The 17,121-nt window shown below is 52.5% G+C and overlaps 1 protein-coding gene across 1 annotated transcript in view; it reads right to left on the minus strand.

The window, feature by feature from the left end:
* Positions 1–17,121, minus strand: part of DSCAML1 (Down syndrome cell adhesion molecule like 1) — a 368,170-nt gene that overhangs the window by 350,433 nt on the left and 616 nt on the right. The window contains exons 2-3 of the mRNA XM_010830644.1: positions 16,714–16,825; positions 239–556 (exon numbers count right to left, since the gene is read on the minus strand). Of these exons, the coding sequence (XP_010828946.1) occupies positions 239–556; positions 16,714–16,825 (430 nt within the window). The remainder of the gene's footprint in view (positions 1–238; positions 557–16,713; positions 16,826–17,121) is intronic.

Raw genomic sequence — 17,121 nt, forward strand, 5'->3', positions numbered from 1 at the left:
CCAGGGGATATTCCAGACTCAGGGATCAAACCTGTGGCTCCTGTGGCTCCCACACTGCAAGCAGATTCTTTATCCCTGAGCCACCTGGGAAGCCTTAAGAACACACAAGCAGTGGCAGAGCTAAACAACACAACCTTCCTTGAAGGGCTGCCTTCTTCCCTGTTACATTCGTCCTCAGAATGGGTACTGCCCACTCCCCATTCCTGCCCTGTAGGGGAGCCCGTGTCTGGTCCTCTACCTGCTTTGACGCGGATGTTGGGGCTCCGGATCTTGCCGGCAGCGTTCTCCGCGGTGCAGAAGTAGTCATTGTCGTGGATAAAGCTATTGAAGGCGGAGGGGGAGAAGGGGTAGAGCTGCAGCGTCCCGTTAGCGTGGACGTGCCGGATGTGCGGCACGTCGTAGATGTCGTCCCCCGTGGCCAGGTACCATCGAAGGGCCGCGCTGGGGGAGCCCGCGGCCGGGCAGGGCACCACCACCCCCACGGAGCTGGAGAAGGTCACCTGCTGCAAGGAGTCATTTACAAAGTAGAGGCTGGTGCCGACATCTTCAAGGCGGGCTGCAGGGGAGGAGAGAGAGGAGGAGAGCAGAGAGGCTAGTTAGTGAAGCTAAGGATACCCTCAGGGTCCACAAAGGCTGCAAGCCGGCGCTCATTCATAAGACGCTGGAGCACCAGCCATTCAATAAGTACTGCTGAGCACTGACTATACACCAGGCACTGGCAAGGATGAGTAAGAGACAGTTCCCACCTTGCAGATGCTTCCAGCCTAGCACAGGGACGGCAAAATGTTGAAACGGCTCATTCTCCACACCAAGCCAAGTCCAAAGCCGTGGTCCACTCCCAGGCATCCATAGTATAAGAGAGACACTGACATTGCTTAGATAAGGGATGTTTATTGAGCACCTATTAGATGCAAAGATGTTCACACCCAGTCCCCCAGTCCATCTTTATAATCCTGAGAGGGGATGCCATGGTGTTACAGAAATTAAAATGGAGGAAGTCTTGTTCAGGCTTGAGAAGCAGGAGAGCAGGCCTCTGACCTCCCTGGACACTGCCCAGATTCTGTGCCTGCCTGGAAACACAACTAGTCAGGCAACATTTTAGATAAGAAAGGGTGTGGGTCTTGGAATTCTTGAGCACTTGGAGGGCAGGCCAACACCCTGGGGTCTAACAAAATCTTATGACTCACAATGTGAAACAAATGGTATTATAAAAACGTTAAAGGAAACCCAGAGCTGCATTTTTATGCAAACTGATGATGATATCACTTTGTGGCCCAGGATTATAAGCAGGAACCCCCAAACTGCAATTTGCAGTCTCACCTATGGAGTGGACACGTTGCCCAGGACCTTTTCCTAATTGGGACTCCAGATTGCTGTTACTTGGGACTTCCCAGCATGCTGTTTTAAGTCTGAATGTTGGTCGGCCCAATATGGTGGTGTGTGTGCTGCTGTTATTACTGTTTAGCTGCTAAATCATGTCGACTCTTTGTGACCTCATGGACTACAGCCCACCAGGCTCCTCTGTCCATGGCATTTCCCAGGCAAGAATACTGGAGTGGGTGGCCATTTCCTTCTCCAGGGGAGTCTTCCTGACCCAGGGATGGAACCTCTGTCTCCTGCATTGCAGGTGGGTTCTTTAACACTGAGCCACCAGGGAAGCCTGTACATGCTGTTCCTCTTCTCTGTTGTTTCTCTTTCTCTTTTCTTTTAATGATTGTATATTGAAATTAAGTTAAATAATTCTCTATTAAATATTGAAGTCATGTATTTGTATGTAATGAGTGGTTTCTTTTGTTAACAAATCCTTCAAACCTAAAATAAAGTAAAACTTTTGGCAAAACATATGGCCTCTTTTTTATCATTCCCTTTTGGAGGCTAAGCACAGTTACGTGATTTGCCTGAGATGACAGAGCTAATAAGCTACAGAACTGGAATCTGAACCCAGTGCTCTCAACAGGATCTTAGCACACTTTCTAACACACCAGAGCCAAAAGGTAAAAGGTCTGAGACCATGTTCTAAGAGGAAGGGCTCCCAAAGTGGGATGCTGCCTGGACGAGAGAAGCTGCAGAAGACCCTGGGAGCCATCTTCCCCTCCGGAGATCAATTTGGAAAATGTGTTGTCCCAAGGGATGGGATGAGGACTGGTGTCACCATGAGTAGATCAATCCAAGCTTAGGAATAACAGATATCACCGCCTCCCTCAGGTTCTAAAACCATCCCTGACACACCGACTATGGAATTCCCTTCCCCTCTCTGGTCATCCATTCCTTCACTCATAAAATGGAGGGGGGATCCATGAGACTACAAAGATCCCATGAGTCTCTGATATATTGCCATTGCAACACTCGATCACACAGGTGAACATGCTCACGACAGCAGCTACCTGACAATGTCAAGGCCACCTGGCAAGCACAGCTGTCTGCAACACTCAGCCCAGCACAGGACTCGGTCTTGCCTGCCATTGTGGGAAACAGCCCTGCATGATGGAATCAGGACCTTCCCTCCCTACCAAGGAGCCTGCCTCCTTAGGAAGGGCCACCTCTCAGCAGGTGGAGGCAAACCCAGAGCAAGAGGGGCCCAGTCCCAGGTCTCCAGCTGGAAGCCACTCCTTCTCTACCAGGAAGATCAAGGAGCAACCAAACGATTCCGCTGCTTGTTTAAAGAACGTTGCAGGGGACCCAACTTGACCTCAATTTCCACAACTTTATCAGGAGGGGGAGGGCCTGCATCCAGACCATATTAATATTCTCAGCTTAACTCTGAGCCGAGCCTCCAGGGAGAATATACCGGGCAGCTCATTGAGGAAGGCCATTAAGGCTCATTGGTCAGAGCAATTCACATCAGCTCATAAAAAGCCGTGATGAAGCCATTAGCAGCAGAGCTGGAAAACACATCCCTGGGCTCCTTGCTGCGGTGTCAGGGGCATCCTCTCAGCAGCAAATGCATTTGCTGTCCCCACCCAGCACTGCACCCTTATTGGCGACAGGGGAGCAACGGGATGAGGGGGGAACTGGGAAGCACAGCTTCCCTACCCACGTCCTCTCACTGCCTCCACTGTATCAGTCCTGGGGGTGGTGGCCAAGCAAGTCTGCTCTGTGCAAGAGGAAAGGGACTCTCAGAAGCCTGTCCAATTCACAGGGGCTTGGGTGTTCTCCAAGGCCATGAAATCATTCCATTCGCAAGTAAGCAGGCTAAAGCTTGGGAAGTTTCTTCTCCGATCCACTCTCCCCAGATTCCCAGAAGCCTGCTCACCTTCCAAAGGTTTCTTTACTGACATTCGATCAACAATTATTCACTAAGCACCTTCTTCCTGCCAGGCCCTGTTGTAAGCCCTTTACTTGTATGACCTCTTTTCATCCTCCCAACAACCCTATGAGGGAGATACTGTTATTATTCCAGTTCACAGATGAGGAAACTAAGGCACTGAGAGATCAAAGCAACTTTCCCAAGACCACACGACTGGTAACCAAGGGCTCCGGGTGCAGATGAAGCAACTGAGTCCAGAGTCTGATTTCTTAACCCTCAGATGATGGTAACCAGTGCAACAATAAAGAGGGGGCTTATACCATTCTGGAAAAAAAAAAAAACCACCTGGCCACCAACTTCCCTATTCAGCTGACCACGAGCAAGATTTATACATATGCACACCTGTATGCACACACGCACACACATCCTGGGAGAGGGGCCCCTGTCAGACTCAACACTTCAGACAACGCTCAGCCTGTGGGAACAGGAACATCACTCTCGAGTTCTGGGTACTTCCTGAGACAACCTAGTTAATCAGACACACTCACCATGGCAGCTTTATGGATTTTGGAAGCCAAAATCCATCAAGAAACAGAAAGACTCTACATTATGCCTGACAAATGGACTTAGGAAGCTGAGAAAGATCTCTGACAGACAGGAACTCAGGAACTGTCTGATTTAAGGGGCCGGGTAAGAAAATATTTAAGGATCTGTATGATGCAGCCCTCAGTGATAAGACCGACTGCAATAATACTAGCAACCATGGATTTCACTAACTGCGGGCCAGGCTGGGTGCTCTCACTTAACTTCATGACTCTCTTAGGTGATGTTGTAATTCCCATTGCTGTTGTTTAGCTGCTAAGTCGTGTCCGACTCTTTGTGACCACATGGACTGTAGTCTGCCAGTCTCCTCTGTCCATGGGATTTCCCAGGCAAGAATACTGGAGGGGGTTCCCATTCCCTTCTCCAGGGGATCCTCCCCACCCAGGGGTCAAACCTGCATCTCCTACATTGGCAGGTGGATTCTTTACCACTGTGACACCTGAGAAATATTCCCATTGCACCGATAAGGAAATTAAGACTCCAAGAAGTTAAGTAACTCACACAATGTAAGCCAGAGTGTAAGTGTTGGAGGTGGCTGGGACCCAACTTTGCCTGACTTCAGAGCCTGGGAAGGAAACTGCTGTATTGTAGGAAACATGCTGAAGACAAGAGGAATCAAGCCACAGCATCTGGTTTTCCAGGCTGGGTATCCCTCCCCATCCTTTCTTCCCTCCCAAACCTACCCTAAATACACATTCCTAGTCTCCTCATCCCTGCCTGCAGAGACAGCCCCTGGCCCAGGCTTCCCTTGGCTCCAGGCTTCTGGAAGGAGCATCAGCCACAATAGCAACAGCCTTCCTGCCCTCTGGGCCTTGGATCCTGCCAGAGCCAAGGACGTGGGGTTCTCAGGAACTACAAATGGGTGGATGTAATTGATGAATGGACTGGGATTGTCCAGCCACCTGTCAGGGCTGAAGAAACAGCAGATTGATAGCAAAAGGTGAGTAGCCTCATATTTCTCCCACCCTGGGATGTGAGCCGCTGTCTTCCGAGTCTGGGGGAGCTGGGGAGGATTAGACAAACCATTCATTTCTGCTTACGGCTCTGACAGTGCATTGCCATTATGAAGCATCACCCTCAGGTGTAAAACAATAGCATTTTGCACTTACGTCGGGTTCATATTTTACCATCACAAGGCACCTGTCAGCCCAGAATGCAGAAGCCCTTAAATAAACATTAATTCAGCCTCACCCCATCTGCCAAAAGAAAGGAGTAAGCAAATCTATAAAGGGGAAACTGAGGCACTAACTCCCTCAAGTCTCCACCACGTGCCCAGATGGTGGCGGGCACATGGGACAGTGAGCAGCCACAGGAGCAATGAGCACACTCAGTCACCATCCATGGGAAGGGCAGTAGCGAGGGCCTGGGGGCCTTGACCCCACCTCACAGAGTCTGGAGAGGATTTGATGGTGGTGGCTTTCCCTCCTTCTCAGGCTCCTGTTTGAATCTTCAGAGCAGTGACAGAGCCCCAGCCAGCTCTGGGGAGCACAGAAGTGTGGGACAATAGTCTGAGACCTGGGACAAGTCTTCACTCCTTGGGCTCATTGCTGAAGTGCTGTGTGACCTCAGGTAAACCACTTAGCCTTTCTGACCCTCCAATGTCCTCATTCACAAAAGGGGGAGGACTGTACTATCTTACCTGTCCTCCAGGTGAGACAGAACGTGAAAGTAATGGTTCCACATAATGAGGATGCAGGACTAGGAGGGATGGGATTGTTATTAGCTTTGAGTTCCAGAGATTCTCCGAGAAGACCAGGGAGATGAAAAATACAGCAAAGGGTGGCTGGGGCCCAGCTCCCTTCTGCAGCTCTGCATTTGTGGGTGACTCCATCGCCCTCCAACAATCTCCTCTCCCAGGTCCTTCCTGACTCGGGGCCAGGAGACACTTACTCCTTCAGGAGTTCTTTACCCAGCACCAGCCATGTGCGCAACAGGACCCTAGGTGTGGTGAAAAGCATCAAACTCCAGAGAACGTTCCCGCCCCCTCCCCCCCACCACCACCATTCAAAAGCCTGCAGAGGAGACAGGAGCAGGAAAAGGGTTAACCCACTGCCCAGGGCAGAGTCTGCCGAAGGGCTCAGAGCCTTTCTCTAATTTCATTTTGGCTGTACACCTACTCCCCCGAAGGCTCCCTCTGGCTGATGGGACAGAGCTCTCAAAAGAAAGGAGACTAACATTGACTGAGTGCCTACTGTTTGCTTCAGGGGCATTCTCTCACGGAATCCCCACGCAGAGGTACAAGGTGGGCCCTGGGGATCTCATCCCATGTGCACACCGTCACTTGGTCGTGCCCAACCCTCTGCAACCCCAGACTGGAGCCCGCCAGGCTGCTCTGTCCATGGGATTTCCCAGGCAAGAATGCCGGCGCAGGCTGCCATTCCCTCCTCCAGGGGCTCTTCCTGACCCAGGGATCGAATCCCCATCACCTGCGCTGGCAGGCGGGTTCTTTACCACTGAGCCCGCTGGGAAACCCAAGTCTCATCCTACAAGTGAGGAAAAAGATGGTAGAGCCAGGAGGCCACCAAGCCAACCCTCAGTCAAGGTCTGCCTGGCTCCCAATCCTAAGACTTTTTCCAACATGACGCTGAAGAGTTCAAGGTTTGAGGCCTTATGAGAATTCTCTCTTTCATTGCTCCTCTGGAAGCCGGTCCTAATTTGGAAAGCAAATCCTTGGACAGGAAACTCCGACTTTCCCCTTAAATCTCAGCCATCTCCCCCGGCTCTTTCTTTCCTCTGCAGACAGAACCAGGCAGATTTACAGAGAGAATGAGAGGAGGGGGAAACACTTCATAAATAAAGAGAGAGAGATCAGATCAACAGCAAAGCTTCTTCTGGTCAAAGGGGGAAATGGATTTTTAATAGAAAATGGAAGTTATGGGCTTGGTTGTGATGTGACAGACGCCCAGACTTAAACCCATTTAATCTTCTCCGCCGGTTAACATTGAGCACCACCCCGATGCCGCGTTTCATAAAACAGGCTCCAAATGGCTGGGAGATTAGAAGTGTAGAAATAGCACAGCAATATTTTTAAACCAGAAATCGCCCCCAGGCATTTGGGCTGCCCCAGGGTCACCCCTGAAACCTAAATATCCATCGTATCAACTCGTCCGCCTGCCCTGTGCTGTCTGGCCATTGGGATTAGTTTGGCGAAGGAAACTCAACACGCACGCAGTCGACACCCAGGGGCCCCCACCCCACCTGCCTGACTTGGGATGGAGGTGTCTGGCCAGCTGAGGCTTCCTCCAGGTGCACACTGAACGGTCCCCATGTCATCATCTCCAATCATCGTAAATGACAACCCGAGGGGACTGACATATTAACGCCCTACCACCTCCACTGGGAGAAGTGAGTCATTATTTTTTTTCTCTTCCTTTACAATATTTACCCTTCTCTTTCACTGCATATTTCATCCAGGAGCATCTGCCGATTCTGGGGCCCCTGCCACCTGCCACCCCCCGCCCCAAGAGACGGACAAGAACCCCCAAGGGGTATCCAGACCTGGGCACAGGCAGTGGGGCTGGACAGGAGTAGGGAGGAGAGGAGTGGGCAGGGCTTCTCCGCAGGACTGTGAGCTGCCTTGCTCACCACTCTGTCCCCTGGGCAGAGCGCAGCACTAGGCACGTAGCACAGAGGTTAAACACCCAGACTCTGATGCCCTTTGCTCTTCCCCCTGACAAGCACTGTAACCTCAGGCAAGATGACCTCACCTCTCTCTGCACCTTGGTTTTCTCATCTATAAAATGGGGGTGACCATATCTACTTCAGGGGTTGTTAGAATTAGATGAGTTAATATGTAAGTGGTATAGGTAACCACCTAAGTGTTCACTGCTGTTGTATTATCACGAGAGTGAGCAGACAGGAAGTGTTTGTGGAATAAATATCCCTCAGCAAATACTTACCTCTCACCAACAATGATGATGACAACTTCAGACAGTATCTCCAACATTATTATGTGTCAGAACCACCTGGAGAGCTTGTTACACATGCGCATCCTTAGATACCAGATCCACCATGTCTGTTAAAGGGCCAGGGAACTCCATTTCTGAGGCAGGTGGTCCTCTGTCTATACTCACAATAATGCTCCATAGACCTGCCATACTGGATTTCTACCCACTCTCCCAACAACAGGCTGTTCTCCTGGGCTTGGTTGACAGGATCTTAGCCCTGCATTAATTTCCTTAATTTGGCGATCAAGTTAATAAAATAATAACGGTGTGATCGATAGACAGGCCATTGCCATACCCACATCTACCGCAGCTCCCCCGGCCTCACACAGAGCTGTTGTTTTAATGCAGATGTGGCCCCATGAGGTTTCTTGGATTAATTTGCAAGGTTGATTACTCTGCTGCAGCTCCACACAAAGGTTTTCATAAAAGAGATGTATCATTTGTCTTCACTCTGTTCTTGTTCCATAGTTGGAAAAACAGATCTCAGAGAGGACCAACCAGTGGGGCTTCAGCTCAACCACCATGTCTATCCAAAGCTCAGGTAAGGACCAGAGAGACAAGGTCCAGCCCACCGTCAGAAAACCCCCCATACTGTATTCACACCTTGGAGACAACCTGAGCTTAGACCCTGAGGCAGAGAAGGGCCAGTCTCCCCAGACAGCATCTGAGCACTGATACTTTTCTGGGACAGGATGGTGCAGCTGGGACCAAGTCCCATACCCTCTGTCCCCAAACCTGGCATTCCCGCTTCATCTCTATCCTCACCATCATCATGGTCACCATTGCCTTTTTTTTTTTTTTTTTAGCATTTATTGTGTGCCAGGCGCTGTGAGAAGGCCCTTCCTTGCATCATGGCGCTACAAGCACCCTCTAATGGGGCTACTGCCCAAGACCCCATTTTACAGCTCAGACAACAGGGTCTTTGAGAGGTCAAGTAATTTCCTCAGTAGCACAGCCAGGGCTGGCAGAGTGGCATTTCAAACTACCTTACACCAGCTGCATTTCTCAATAGGAGCACTGCATTCTACTCTCAGAATGTCTCCAAGATGTGATCATCCTTACATGGGGGTTTTCTGATGAATGAGAGCCATTTGGGGGATGACAATTCTGAATTATTTGGGGCTGCCCCAGGCATCAGACATTTCATCCCTAATCATCCCTCCCCACCCCCCACTATATACTCCCTACCCTCGTCACTATAACAACCCCAAAGTATCTCCAACTTCCAAACAGCCCTAAGAAAGCAGTATCACCCCAATGAGAAGCAATGCCCCAAGGCCCAAGTGGCCACCTCTGTCATCAGAAACATGGGGTTTTTTTCTTTCCCCCTTAGGATTCTTAGCACAAACATAGGTCCTATAACCAGCAATCAGAAAGCTCTGCGATCCAGTAAAGATCCTTCAACCTACAAGGCCCCTCACCATCAGCTCCATATGGAACTCCAGGAGGAGTTATGAGCAACAGCTGACAGTCAAACAGACTCTAATCTTCCAGCCCCTCCTGGACAGGGCCTGTCAAAAGAAGACCCCTTGTGGCCAGAAAGGTCTTTCCCAGGAGTCAGCTCAGACAGCACAGTTGTCCCCAGAGATTCCTAGATTTAGACTGTTCACGCTGGAGGGATTTAAGAGATTATTTTGTCCAATCTCCTCCATTTACAGATGGGGAGAGCAAGGCCTAGAGAGTCATACACTCCCAGATACACAGCTGGCCAGAGTCCTGGCTGGGACCCAAGCCCTGTCTCCACCGATCTTGCAGTTCTGGCTGCTCCAGCAACCCAGGCATGGAGGGCATCATGGAGAAAGGAAGCCACAGCACAGGAGCGAGCGTTAGAGGGGCCAGGGCTGCTGGTCGGCTGCCTAGAGGAGAGGGCTCAGGTGCGCAGGACATCTGCGTACTAGTGGTCAGTGTGCCCATGTAGAAGAGGATCCATAGATCCCGCCTCCATGTGGCCTAAAAGGTAGGAGCAAGAGTCAGCGAGTAGGAGGTCAGGGCCAAGACAGAACTGGCTGATCACAAGGGTGAGCTCTGTATACTCAGAGATGTCTGGCGGGGAATGGGGTGCCTTGAAAGGAAGGAGTTCCCTGTGACTGGAAGTGCTGGAGCAGAGGAGGAACACCGCTGGGGGGAAAGTGCAGAGGGGATCAGGCAGCTGGTGAGGGGATGAATTCAGTGTCCCTGAACGTGACTTCCAACCTGGAAGACTTGGACCCATGGCAGTCACACCTTCAAGGCAGGTCCCCCGTCCTTCTCCTCACCCATGGCTCTGGGAGGCCTCTCCAGATACCAGATACAAGGTGACCATGGCCCTGACTCAGCTGGGTTCTCAGGGTCTGTTGCTGTTCAGTTGCTCAGGCGTATCCGATGCTTTGCGGCCCCATGGACTGCAGCACACCAGGCCCAGTCCGTCTCCCAGAGTCTGCTCACACTCATGTCCATTGAGTCAGTGATGCCATCCAATCATTTCATCCTCTGTCACCCCTTTCTCCTCCTGCCCTCAATCTTTCGCAGCACAGGAGTCTTTTCCAATGAGTCAGCTCAGGGCCTGGATTCCAGTAATTGCCGTGACCTCAAACAAGGTCACACAAGATGGGACCCTGTGCCTACTCTCCTTCCCACACACACACACACACACAAAAGTGTGGATTCCCAGCAGGGAAAATACCCTCAAGGGAACGTCCAGAGGACTACGGAGTAAACAGACGTCTAAGCACCTAGGGATGGAGGAGAGGTAAGCTCCTTCCACACCCCCGGGCACTGGGGCCACAGGGAATCTGCCAAGACTGCTCCATGAAGATAGTTGCCAGCCCTGCTGGGTCTCATTGGCTGTTCCCCACACTGATGAAAAGGCTAGAAAATTCTCCATATGTGGGGCGCCCAGGAAGGGGGAGACAGCCACACACAGCTGTGAGACCTTTGCTATTCCTGTATGATGAGATGACAGTAATTATACCTCACGTTTCGGCAGAGCATTTATAAGGCTGAAACTGGTCTGCTGTGGTTTTTCACGCGTGTGTGTTTATATGTGGCCCTCGTCAGCTTACAGGGGATTGTCGCATGCTCTACAGTTGTATGGCTTTCATCCTTCTTGTGCCCAGGCAATAACCAACCCCGGGGGGATGATCAGGACCGGGATTATTTTGCCCATTTTACAGATTAGGAAGTAGAGGGACATGAACTATTAGGTGACGTGCCTAAATTAGGCTGAGCTTAGTTTTCTAGGTTTATGAATAACGCTTCTTCACAGACACACACAGAGTTTAACGGAGATGCAACCAGTCTTTGAATAACTGTTCTTAATGAAGATGGTGACCTTGGAAACCGTCAACACAAGCATCAAGGAGAGCAAGGGCATGGGGAAGTGGGGTGGGAGGTAGCTGAACGGATGAGGGGAGAGCAGCTGAATGGCAGCGGTGGTGCCCAAGGCCAATGCTATTCACGCTAAAGTAGCGCGGGACAAACATCTGTTAAACAGGGCACAACCGGCTGTGCCACAGCCCCACCCCCCACTCACGGAACCGCAGGCCACAACCTGCCATGAGCAGCACGTGACCTCTGGGCCATTGGCTGCTTCCCTGCGACTGTCTGGGTGATGGAGAGAGGAGTGGTCTGGGGATCCCCAACATCTAGGGCTGTCAGGTGTGTCCTCTATACATGAAACTACCTGAAAAACAGTGAAATCCATCCAGCTACAAGGTGTGGGGGGTGGCTCACCCTGAGCAGCACATTTACACAGGTTTATGGCATTAAATCCAGGCTAGTTCTTACTCCGTCCAATCACAGTCAAGATTTACCAGCCAACCCCAACCTTCCTCAGACAAGTATGAGACTGGCCTTTGCCTCACCCTCAAGTCCAGATCTGGAGCCCATCTGCGCCCTCACCCTTTCCACAGCTGCCACCAGTTGCGGCTGGGGAATGGGAGTGTGCTGGACACCCTGCTCCCAGGGAAACCCAGGTGCCTGCATGGCCCCAGCTACCTGGCTGAGGATGGATCCTGCCGGCTACCCAACTGATAGATGGTAGAAGGAAGCTGTGATGTCCCCTGCCCTGGCCACCACTCAGTCTTCTTACTGCTACAAAGTCTAAGTCAGTTGGCTTGGCCAAAACTGTGGCTCATTAGTACAACTGACAGAACCTAATAATCAAGCAGGAGATGTGGGTTTGAATCCCTGGGTGGGAAAGATCCCCAGATCCCCTGGAGAAGGAAATGGCAACCCACTCCAGTATTCTTAGCTGGGAAATTTCATGGACAGAGGAGCCTGGTGGGCTACAGAACAGTCAGACTCGACTTAGTGGCTAAATAGCAGCAATGGTGGGCTGGGGGTGAGAGTAGTGCAGAAAAATAGAAGAGGTCTAAGCTTTACTGAGAATCAGTTATATTCTAGCTATGCTGTATACATCATCTCCTTTAATCCCATTTCAGAGCCGGAGAAAGTGAGGCTCAGAGGCCCAATGTCCCCTATTAAGGGCAGAACAAGGATGTGAGTGAAGGGTTTGCCTTGATTCAGAATATCCACTACACCATCGAGTTGAAATCTCATTTTTCTTTACAATTTTAATATACAAAATGCTCTGGTTGGAAGAATTGAGGGATGGGAGCTTGAAGCTCTGCCCACTGGCCTTCTCTCCCTCTAGCTGTCCCCTGAGGCTCCACCCCACATCTTAGGGCTCCACCCCCACCTTCTTCAGAAATGTCTGTGGGACCAGAGCCCTCCCAGATCACTGCCAGCGTCTGACTCTTTGCAACCCCACGACTGCAGCCTGCCAGGCTCCTCTGTCCATGGGATTCTCCAGGCAAGAATACTGGAGTGGGTTGCCATTTCCTCCTCCAGGGGATCTTCCCGATTTCCCAACCCAGGAATTGAACCCTCATCTCCTGCAATGGCAGGCACATTCTTTACCACTGAGCCACCGGGGAAGCCCCTCCCAGATCATTAGATGTGCAGAAAAGCACTCTGGGAGGCCTTGGAGCTGCACTTGCCAGGGTGGGATTTGCCCAGGGCCCTGGAAGTGCAGACAGAATCATTCTCGAGGCCGCCTCCCTACCTCGGACATCCCAGCTGACTCTGTGGGAAGGAGCACAGTAGCTGCCACAAACTGTTGGCTCTTCAAGCATTACTCCCAGCTCTTTATTCATCAGTCCTCTGACCACAGCGCCTGCCTTCCTACTGCCCCCCACTCCAACCACTGCATGTGACAGAAGGCACCTTAACAAAGGGAGAAGAGGAGGCTGGGGCCTCTTCCTCTCAGAGGCCACAACCTCCTCCCACACTGGACACTGACGAACCAAGAGGGTGTAAGGGCATTTTGTCTCACTTGATACTCCCTTCCCATCAGCTGCAGCTTCTCCACCTACTGACCACAGCCCTAAGCTGCCTCCATCCTGAGGGTGCACACACCAGAAGGTGAATGTTGGTGCTGGATTCCCATGGCTGGTGTGCCCCTCTCTCCTTTCTGCAGCACAGGTGGGACAACCCACACCCCAAGTCTGGTCCGCCTTTAGGCATCTCTGCCACTGTCACACATTCCATCCCCGTTGCAAGCTCGAGGGCCTGCCTTGCCAGGAGGACTCAGTGCTAAACCCCTGGGGGGCTAAAACTTGGAAGAAAGAAGCACCCCTGAAAACATCCTCCTTCTCCACTCTTGCCCCACTCCCACTCCACCCAAGGAAAGAAGTCACTGCCTGGCTTCTACTGAGGCCAAGATCAAGATGCTATCAAGATGCTACCCGAGGCTCCTGGCCTGGCTAGGTGAGCATGCAAATCTGTATGCAAATTACATGCAAATCCAGGGCTTGCCCTTGGGTCCCTGGCACCCTGCCATGTCTGCTGCCTGTGGCTCACCCCATTCAGGCACCTGGGTGCTGTCTAGAATCTACTGAGCTAGGGGCTGAGAAAGCACTTTGGAAGCAGGGGGCTTTTCTTCTTGACTGCTTCCAGTGCCCCCGAGAAACACCTCCTCCAGGATCACGTGGGAGGGGAGAGTCTCTCCCAGCCTGGTACCCATTCCCCTGAAAAAAAAAAAGAAAAGAAAGCTCTCTGAACATCCACCCTCCCTTCAACTCATCCATAAATAAAATCATCCTTCATCAGGCTGAGCAGGGGACCAAGCAAGTTACAAGAATGGAATCTCCAAAGACCAGGAGCAGGTAAGGGGGCCACGAAGTCTGCACCCCTCTGTTAAAAGCCCACAGAGTTACCCTGTGTCCGGATACTCCTAGTCAGCCTGTTGGTGGGGATGGGCTTGCTTCTTTAGCAAAGCATCGCTGGGCCAACCCCCACCCCTGCCGCCATTTGCTTGCCCACCTCCTCTTCATTCCTCAATCTGAGAAAAATAAGCCTCTTCAGCCAGTCTCCTGGGATCTGCTCAACTTAAGCGCTGCCTTTGGGTCAACTGCTTACTTGCTTTTTGTTTCTAATTGAGCTCCCCAGTCTGCTGCAGAAATACTTTCAAGGCAGCTGACTTTGATGCCCAGAAATACGAAACATCTGAAAGGTTTGTCAGGCATCATGACAACCCCATTCTCCCCCTATGTTATGCAGGCACCCAGGGCTTCTCTGCCTACCTACCTTCTCCCCAATGCCCATGGGTCCTTCACCTGCTTCCCCGAAGTTGTGTTTGCCAGGTCGAGATTTTAAAAACACACTCGCTGAGCGCCCCCCCTCCTGCCTTTAATTAGACTCTGAACAGAGTGTTAGAGATTTTTCTTAATGGTTTGACGAAGCCTTTTAATTTGGTCTTCTCAAGAGAGAGGAACCATGAGTCCCCATCCAAGAGGTTGGGGTGGGAAATGAAAAAAATCAATGCAACCCATTATTTTGGCTTTTAGAAAACAGGAATTTTAGTGCCGGGGAAGCTTGTTCTTTTGCACAGTAAAAATGCAAATGCAGGCAACACAGATGCTGGCACGCTGGATGGAACAACAGAGAGCGTCTCACTGGGGTTCATCTGGCTGCCCAAACCTGGATGCGTTTGGCAATAATAAGGTAGTTATTGGAGACTTGATAACCGATTATTAAAACACCTTCCCACTTTAGTTCTGGGGAATCAGTCTGAAGCTCAGGCTTCATCAAAAAAAAAAAAGGTATTTCAAGAGGAATGGAAATAACAGAAGCTTAAAACACATTCAATAACTGCTTAATTCCATCCAGAGGACGCTTCAGCTCATCTTGTTTTCTCCTCTCTCTCTCCCTGCCTCCTCCCGCTCCTCACAGATGGACGTACAAATTATTGCAAGAGGATATTGTTTTCTGTAACAGGCTCGAACATTCACATTTACATTTTCCTTGGTGCCGCGGGGGTGACTGGCAACGGGAGAGAAAAATACACCAAACCCCATCTTCGCTGCTCTCGCCTCCTCAACATCTCCCCCAGCCGCCTCCGCCACCCCCACCACCTTGCCACCCCAAGCAGAACAGGCCCCCGGGACCAGCCTGGCACCTAAGATCCAATTAAGGCACGAAGGAAGAGAAAGGCCTGTCTGGCAAGTCGCCCTGGCGCCCAACACAGACGCTGGAGCCTCTGAATGGCAGGGGCACCCGGGGCTCTGCAGATCCAAAGGCCACGTAGGTGTCGCCTCACCTGGCACCTCCAGCCTCCCACAGGCCCAAGGCCAGAGCGACTTCCTTCTCTGCTGGGAAAAGATTTTGCCCCTCGGGCTGTCCTGCCGCCTCCTGGGCCTTTCTCCGCCCCCACCCCCATCTTCCCCTTCCCTATCAAATAGCTTGGGCTTCATTTATTAATGCCCGCCTTCTGAAGGGGGGAGGGGAGAGCCCGTCAGGTATTCGCTAAGGGGCCTCGTCTTTGGGGATCGGCTACGCGGGAAGAGGTCTCCAGGAGCGGCGGGGGCCTGGGGGCGTGTGTGGACCGAGCTGGGCAACAGTGTGGTAGCTGCTCCGGCCTATGCTTTCTCGTCTGACAAAACGCAAGGGGTGGCGGATGGAGAGAGACCGAGAGAGAGAAAGCTGCTGCTCTTCACCTTATGTATTTTTAATATTAATGTAATTAAAGCTGCGAGCCGAGCCAGCCTGCGGGGGCGGAGGGAGGCAGGAAGAGCCTGGGGAGAGGGAGACTGGGGGGTGGGGGGGCGCGGTTGAACCACAGGCAGGCTTCTGGCTCCATTGAGGTGATGTGAGAGGGTGCTGTGCAGGGGGCAAGGGGTTAATCAATCTAGACCAGCCTTGGTGTGTTACCCCATGGACCCCACTGGGTCAGAGAAACTCAACTACTTTGTCCACGGTTCAGAGGCCGCCCCTCGCCCCGCACCCCGGTCTCCAGGCAAACCTCAGCACCATCTCGGCCTTCAATCTGGCTTTGACCCGCGGTATTTACAAATAAGATAAGGGTCACCTTTCTCCCCCAAAGCCACAAGATATTGCACTCAGTTCCCGCAGGTTGCAGACTCCAGACCCCTGGGGCGCGGGCAACGAAGGACTAGAGACCCCTCCGGGAGCGCCAACCCTGGACTGGATTGCCCTTCCCCCATCGCCTAGGGGTCAAGAGTTGCAACTGGGCCATCGCAGCCGCCTGGGCAAAGTAGGGGAGAGGCTGTCCCCCAGGGCGCGAAGGAGAAAAGTTGGAGGGCTGAACAGGTAAAGCTGAGCTCGGAAGAGCGAGCGTGTGTGCTCCGCCGCGCAAGGGCGCGGAGTTCGGCCGCCTCCTCTCCCGCCATCCGCGCGCCTGGGGGCACGTCCTCTGCGAACGCCTGGGAAGTCCGAGCGCCGGGGACGGCCTGATGCCGACTTGGTGCCCAGGTGACTCTGGTCGAAGATGTGTGACCACTTCCAACCCCCAACCCCGGCCGCCTCGAGGATCAGGTGCGCAGAGCCCCAGCAGCAGGTCTGGACATGCCGGACACCTGGACCCACCCCTAGCAACGCCTTCTCTCCAGGGAAAGCGACACGCCCCCCCCCCCCAACCCAAGACTTGTCCCAGGTCGGCTGACCAGGCGCCGAAGCGTAGAATCTCGCACCTTGGGGCGCGCTGCCCGAGGTGGTCAGGTGGCTTAGCGAAGAAGCCGAGGCTAGTGCCCTGGGGCAGGGGTGGGGGGTGAGATGGGGCTGGGAGAAGGCGACCTCTAGGTTTGGAGAAGAAACTTGGTATCCGAGGGACCTCAAGTCTCGGGACCCCTAGCTCTCCTCGCCCTGCATCCAGCCAGGGCAAGGATAAGCGCCATGCGGTGCGATGCAGGGGGTCTGGGGCGGCGGAGGGGCACCCGGCGGCAGAGGGGAAGTAAGCCGCGGCCCGGTTCCACCAGGACTTCCAGGTGAACCGTCACGGCCGGAGGACCCCTCGACTCGGAGGGCACCCCGGGGTCCCAGCGCCCC

This window comes from Bison bison, unplaced genomic scaffold (genome assembly GCF_000754665.1).
Source record: "Bison bison bison isolate TAMUID 2011002044 unplaced genomic scaffold, Bison_UMD1.0 scf7180017864518, whole genome shotgun sequence".
NCBI classification, from domain to species: domain Eukaryota; kingdom Metazoa; phylum Chordata; class Mammalia; order Artiodactyla; family Bovidae; genus Bison; species Bison bison.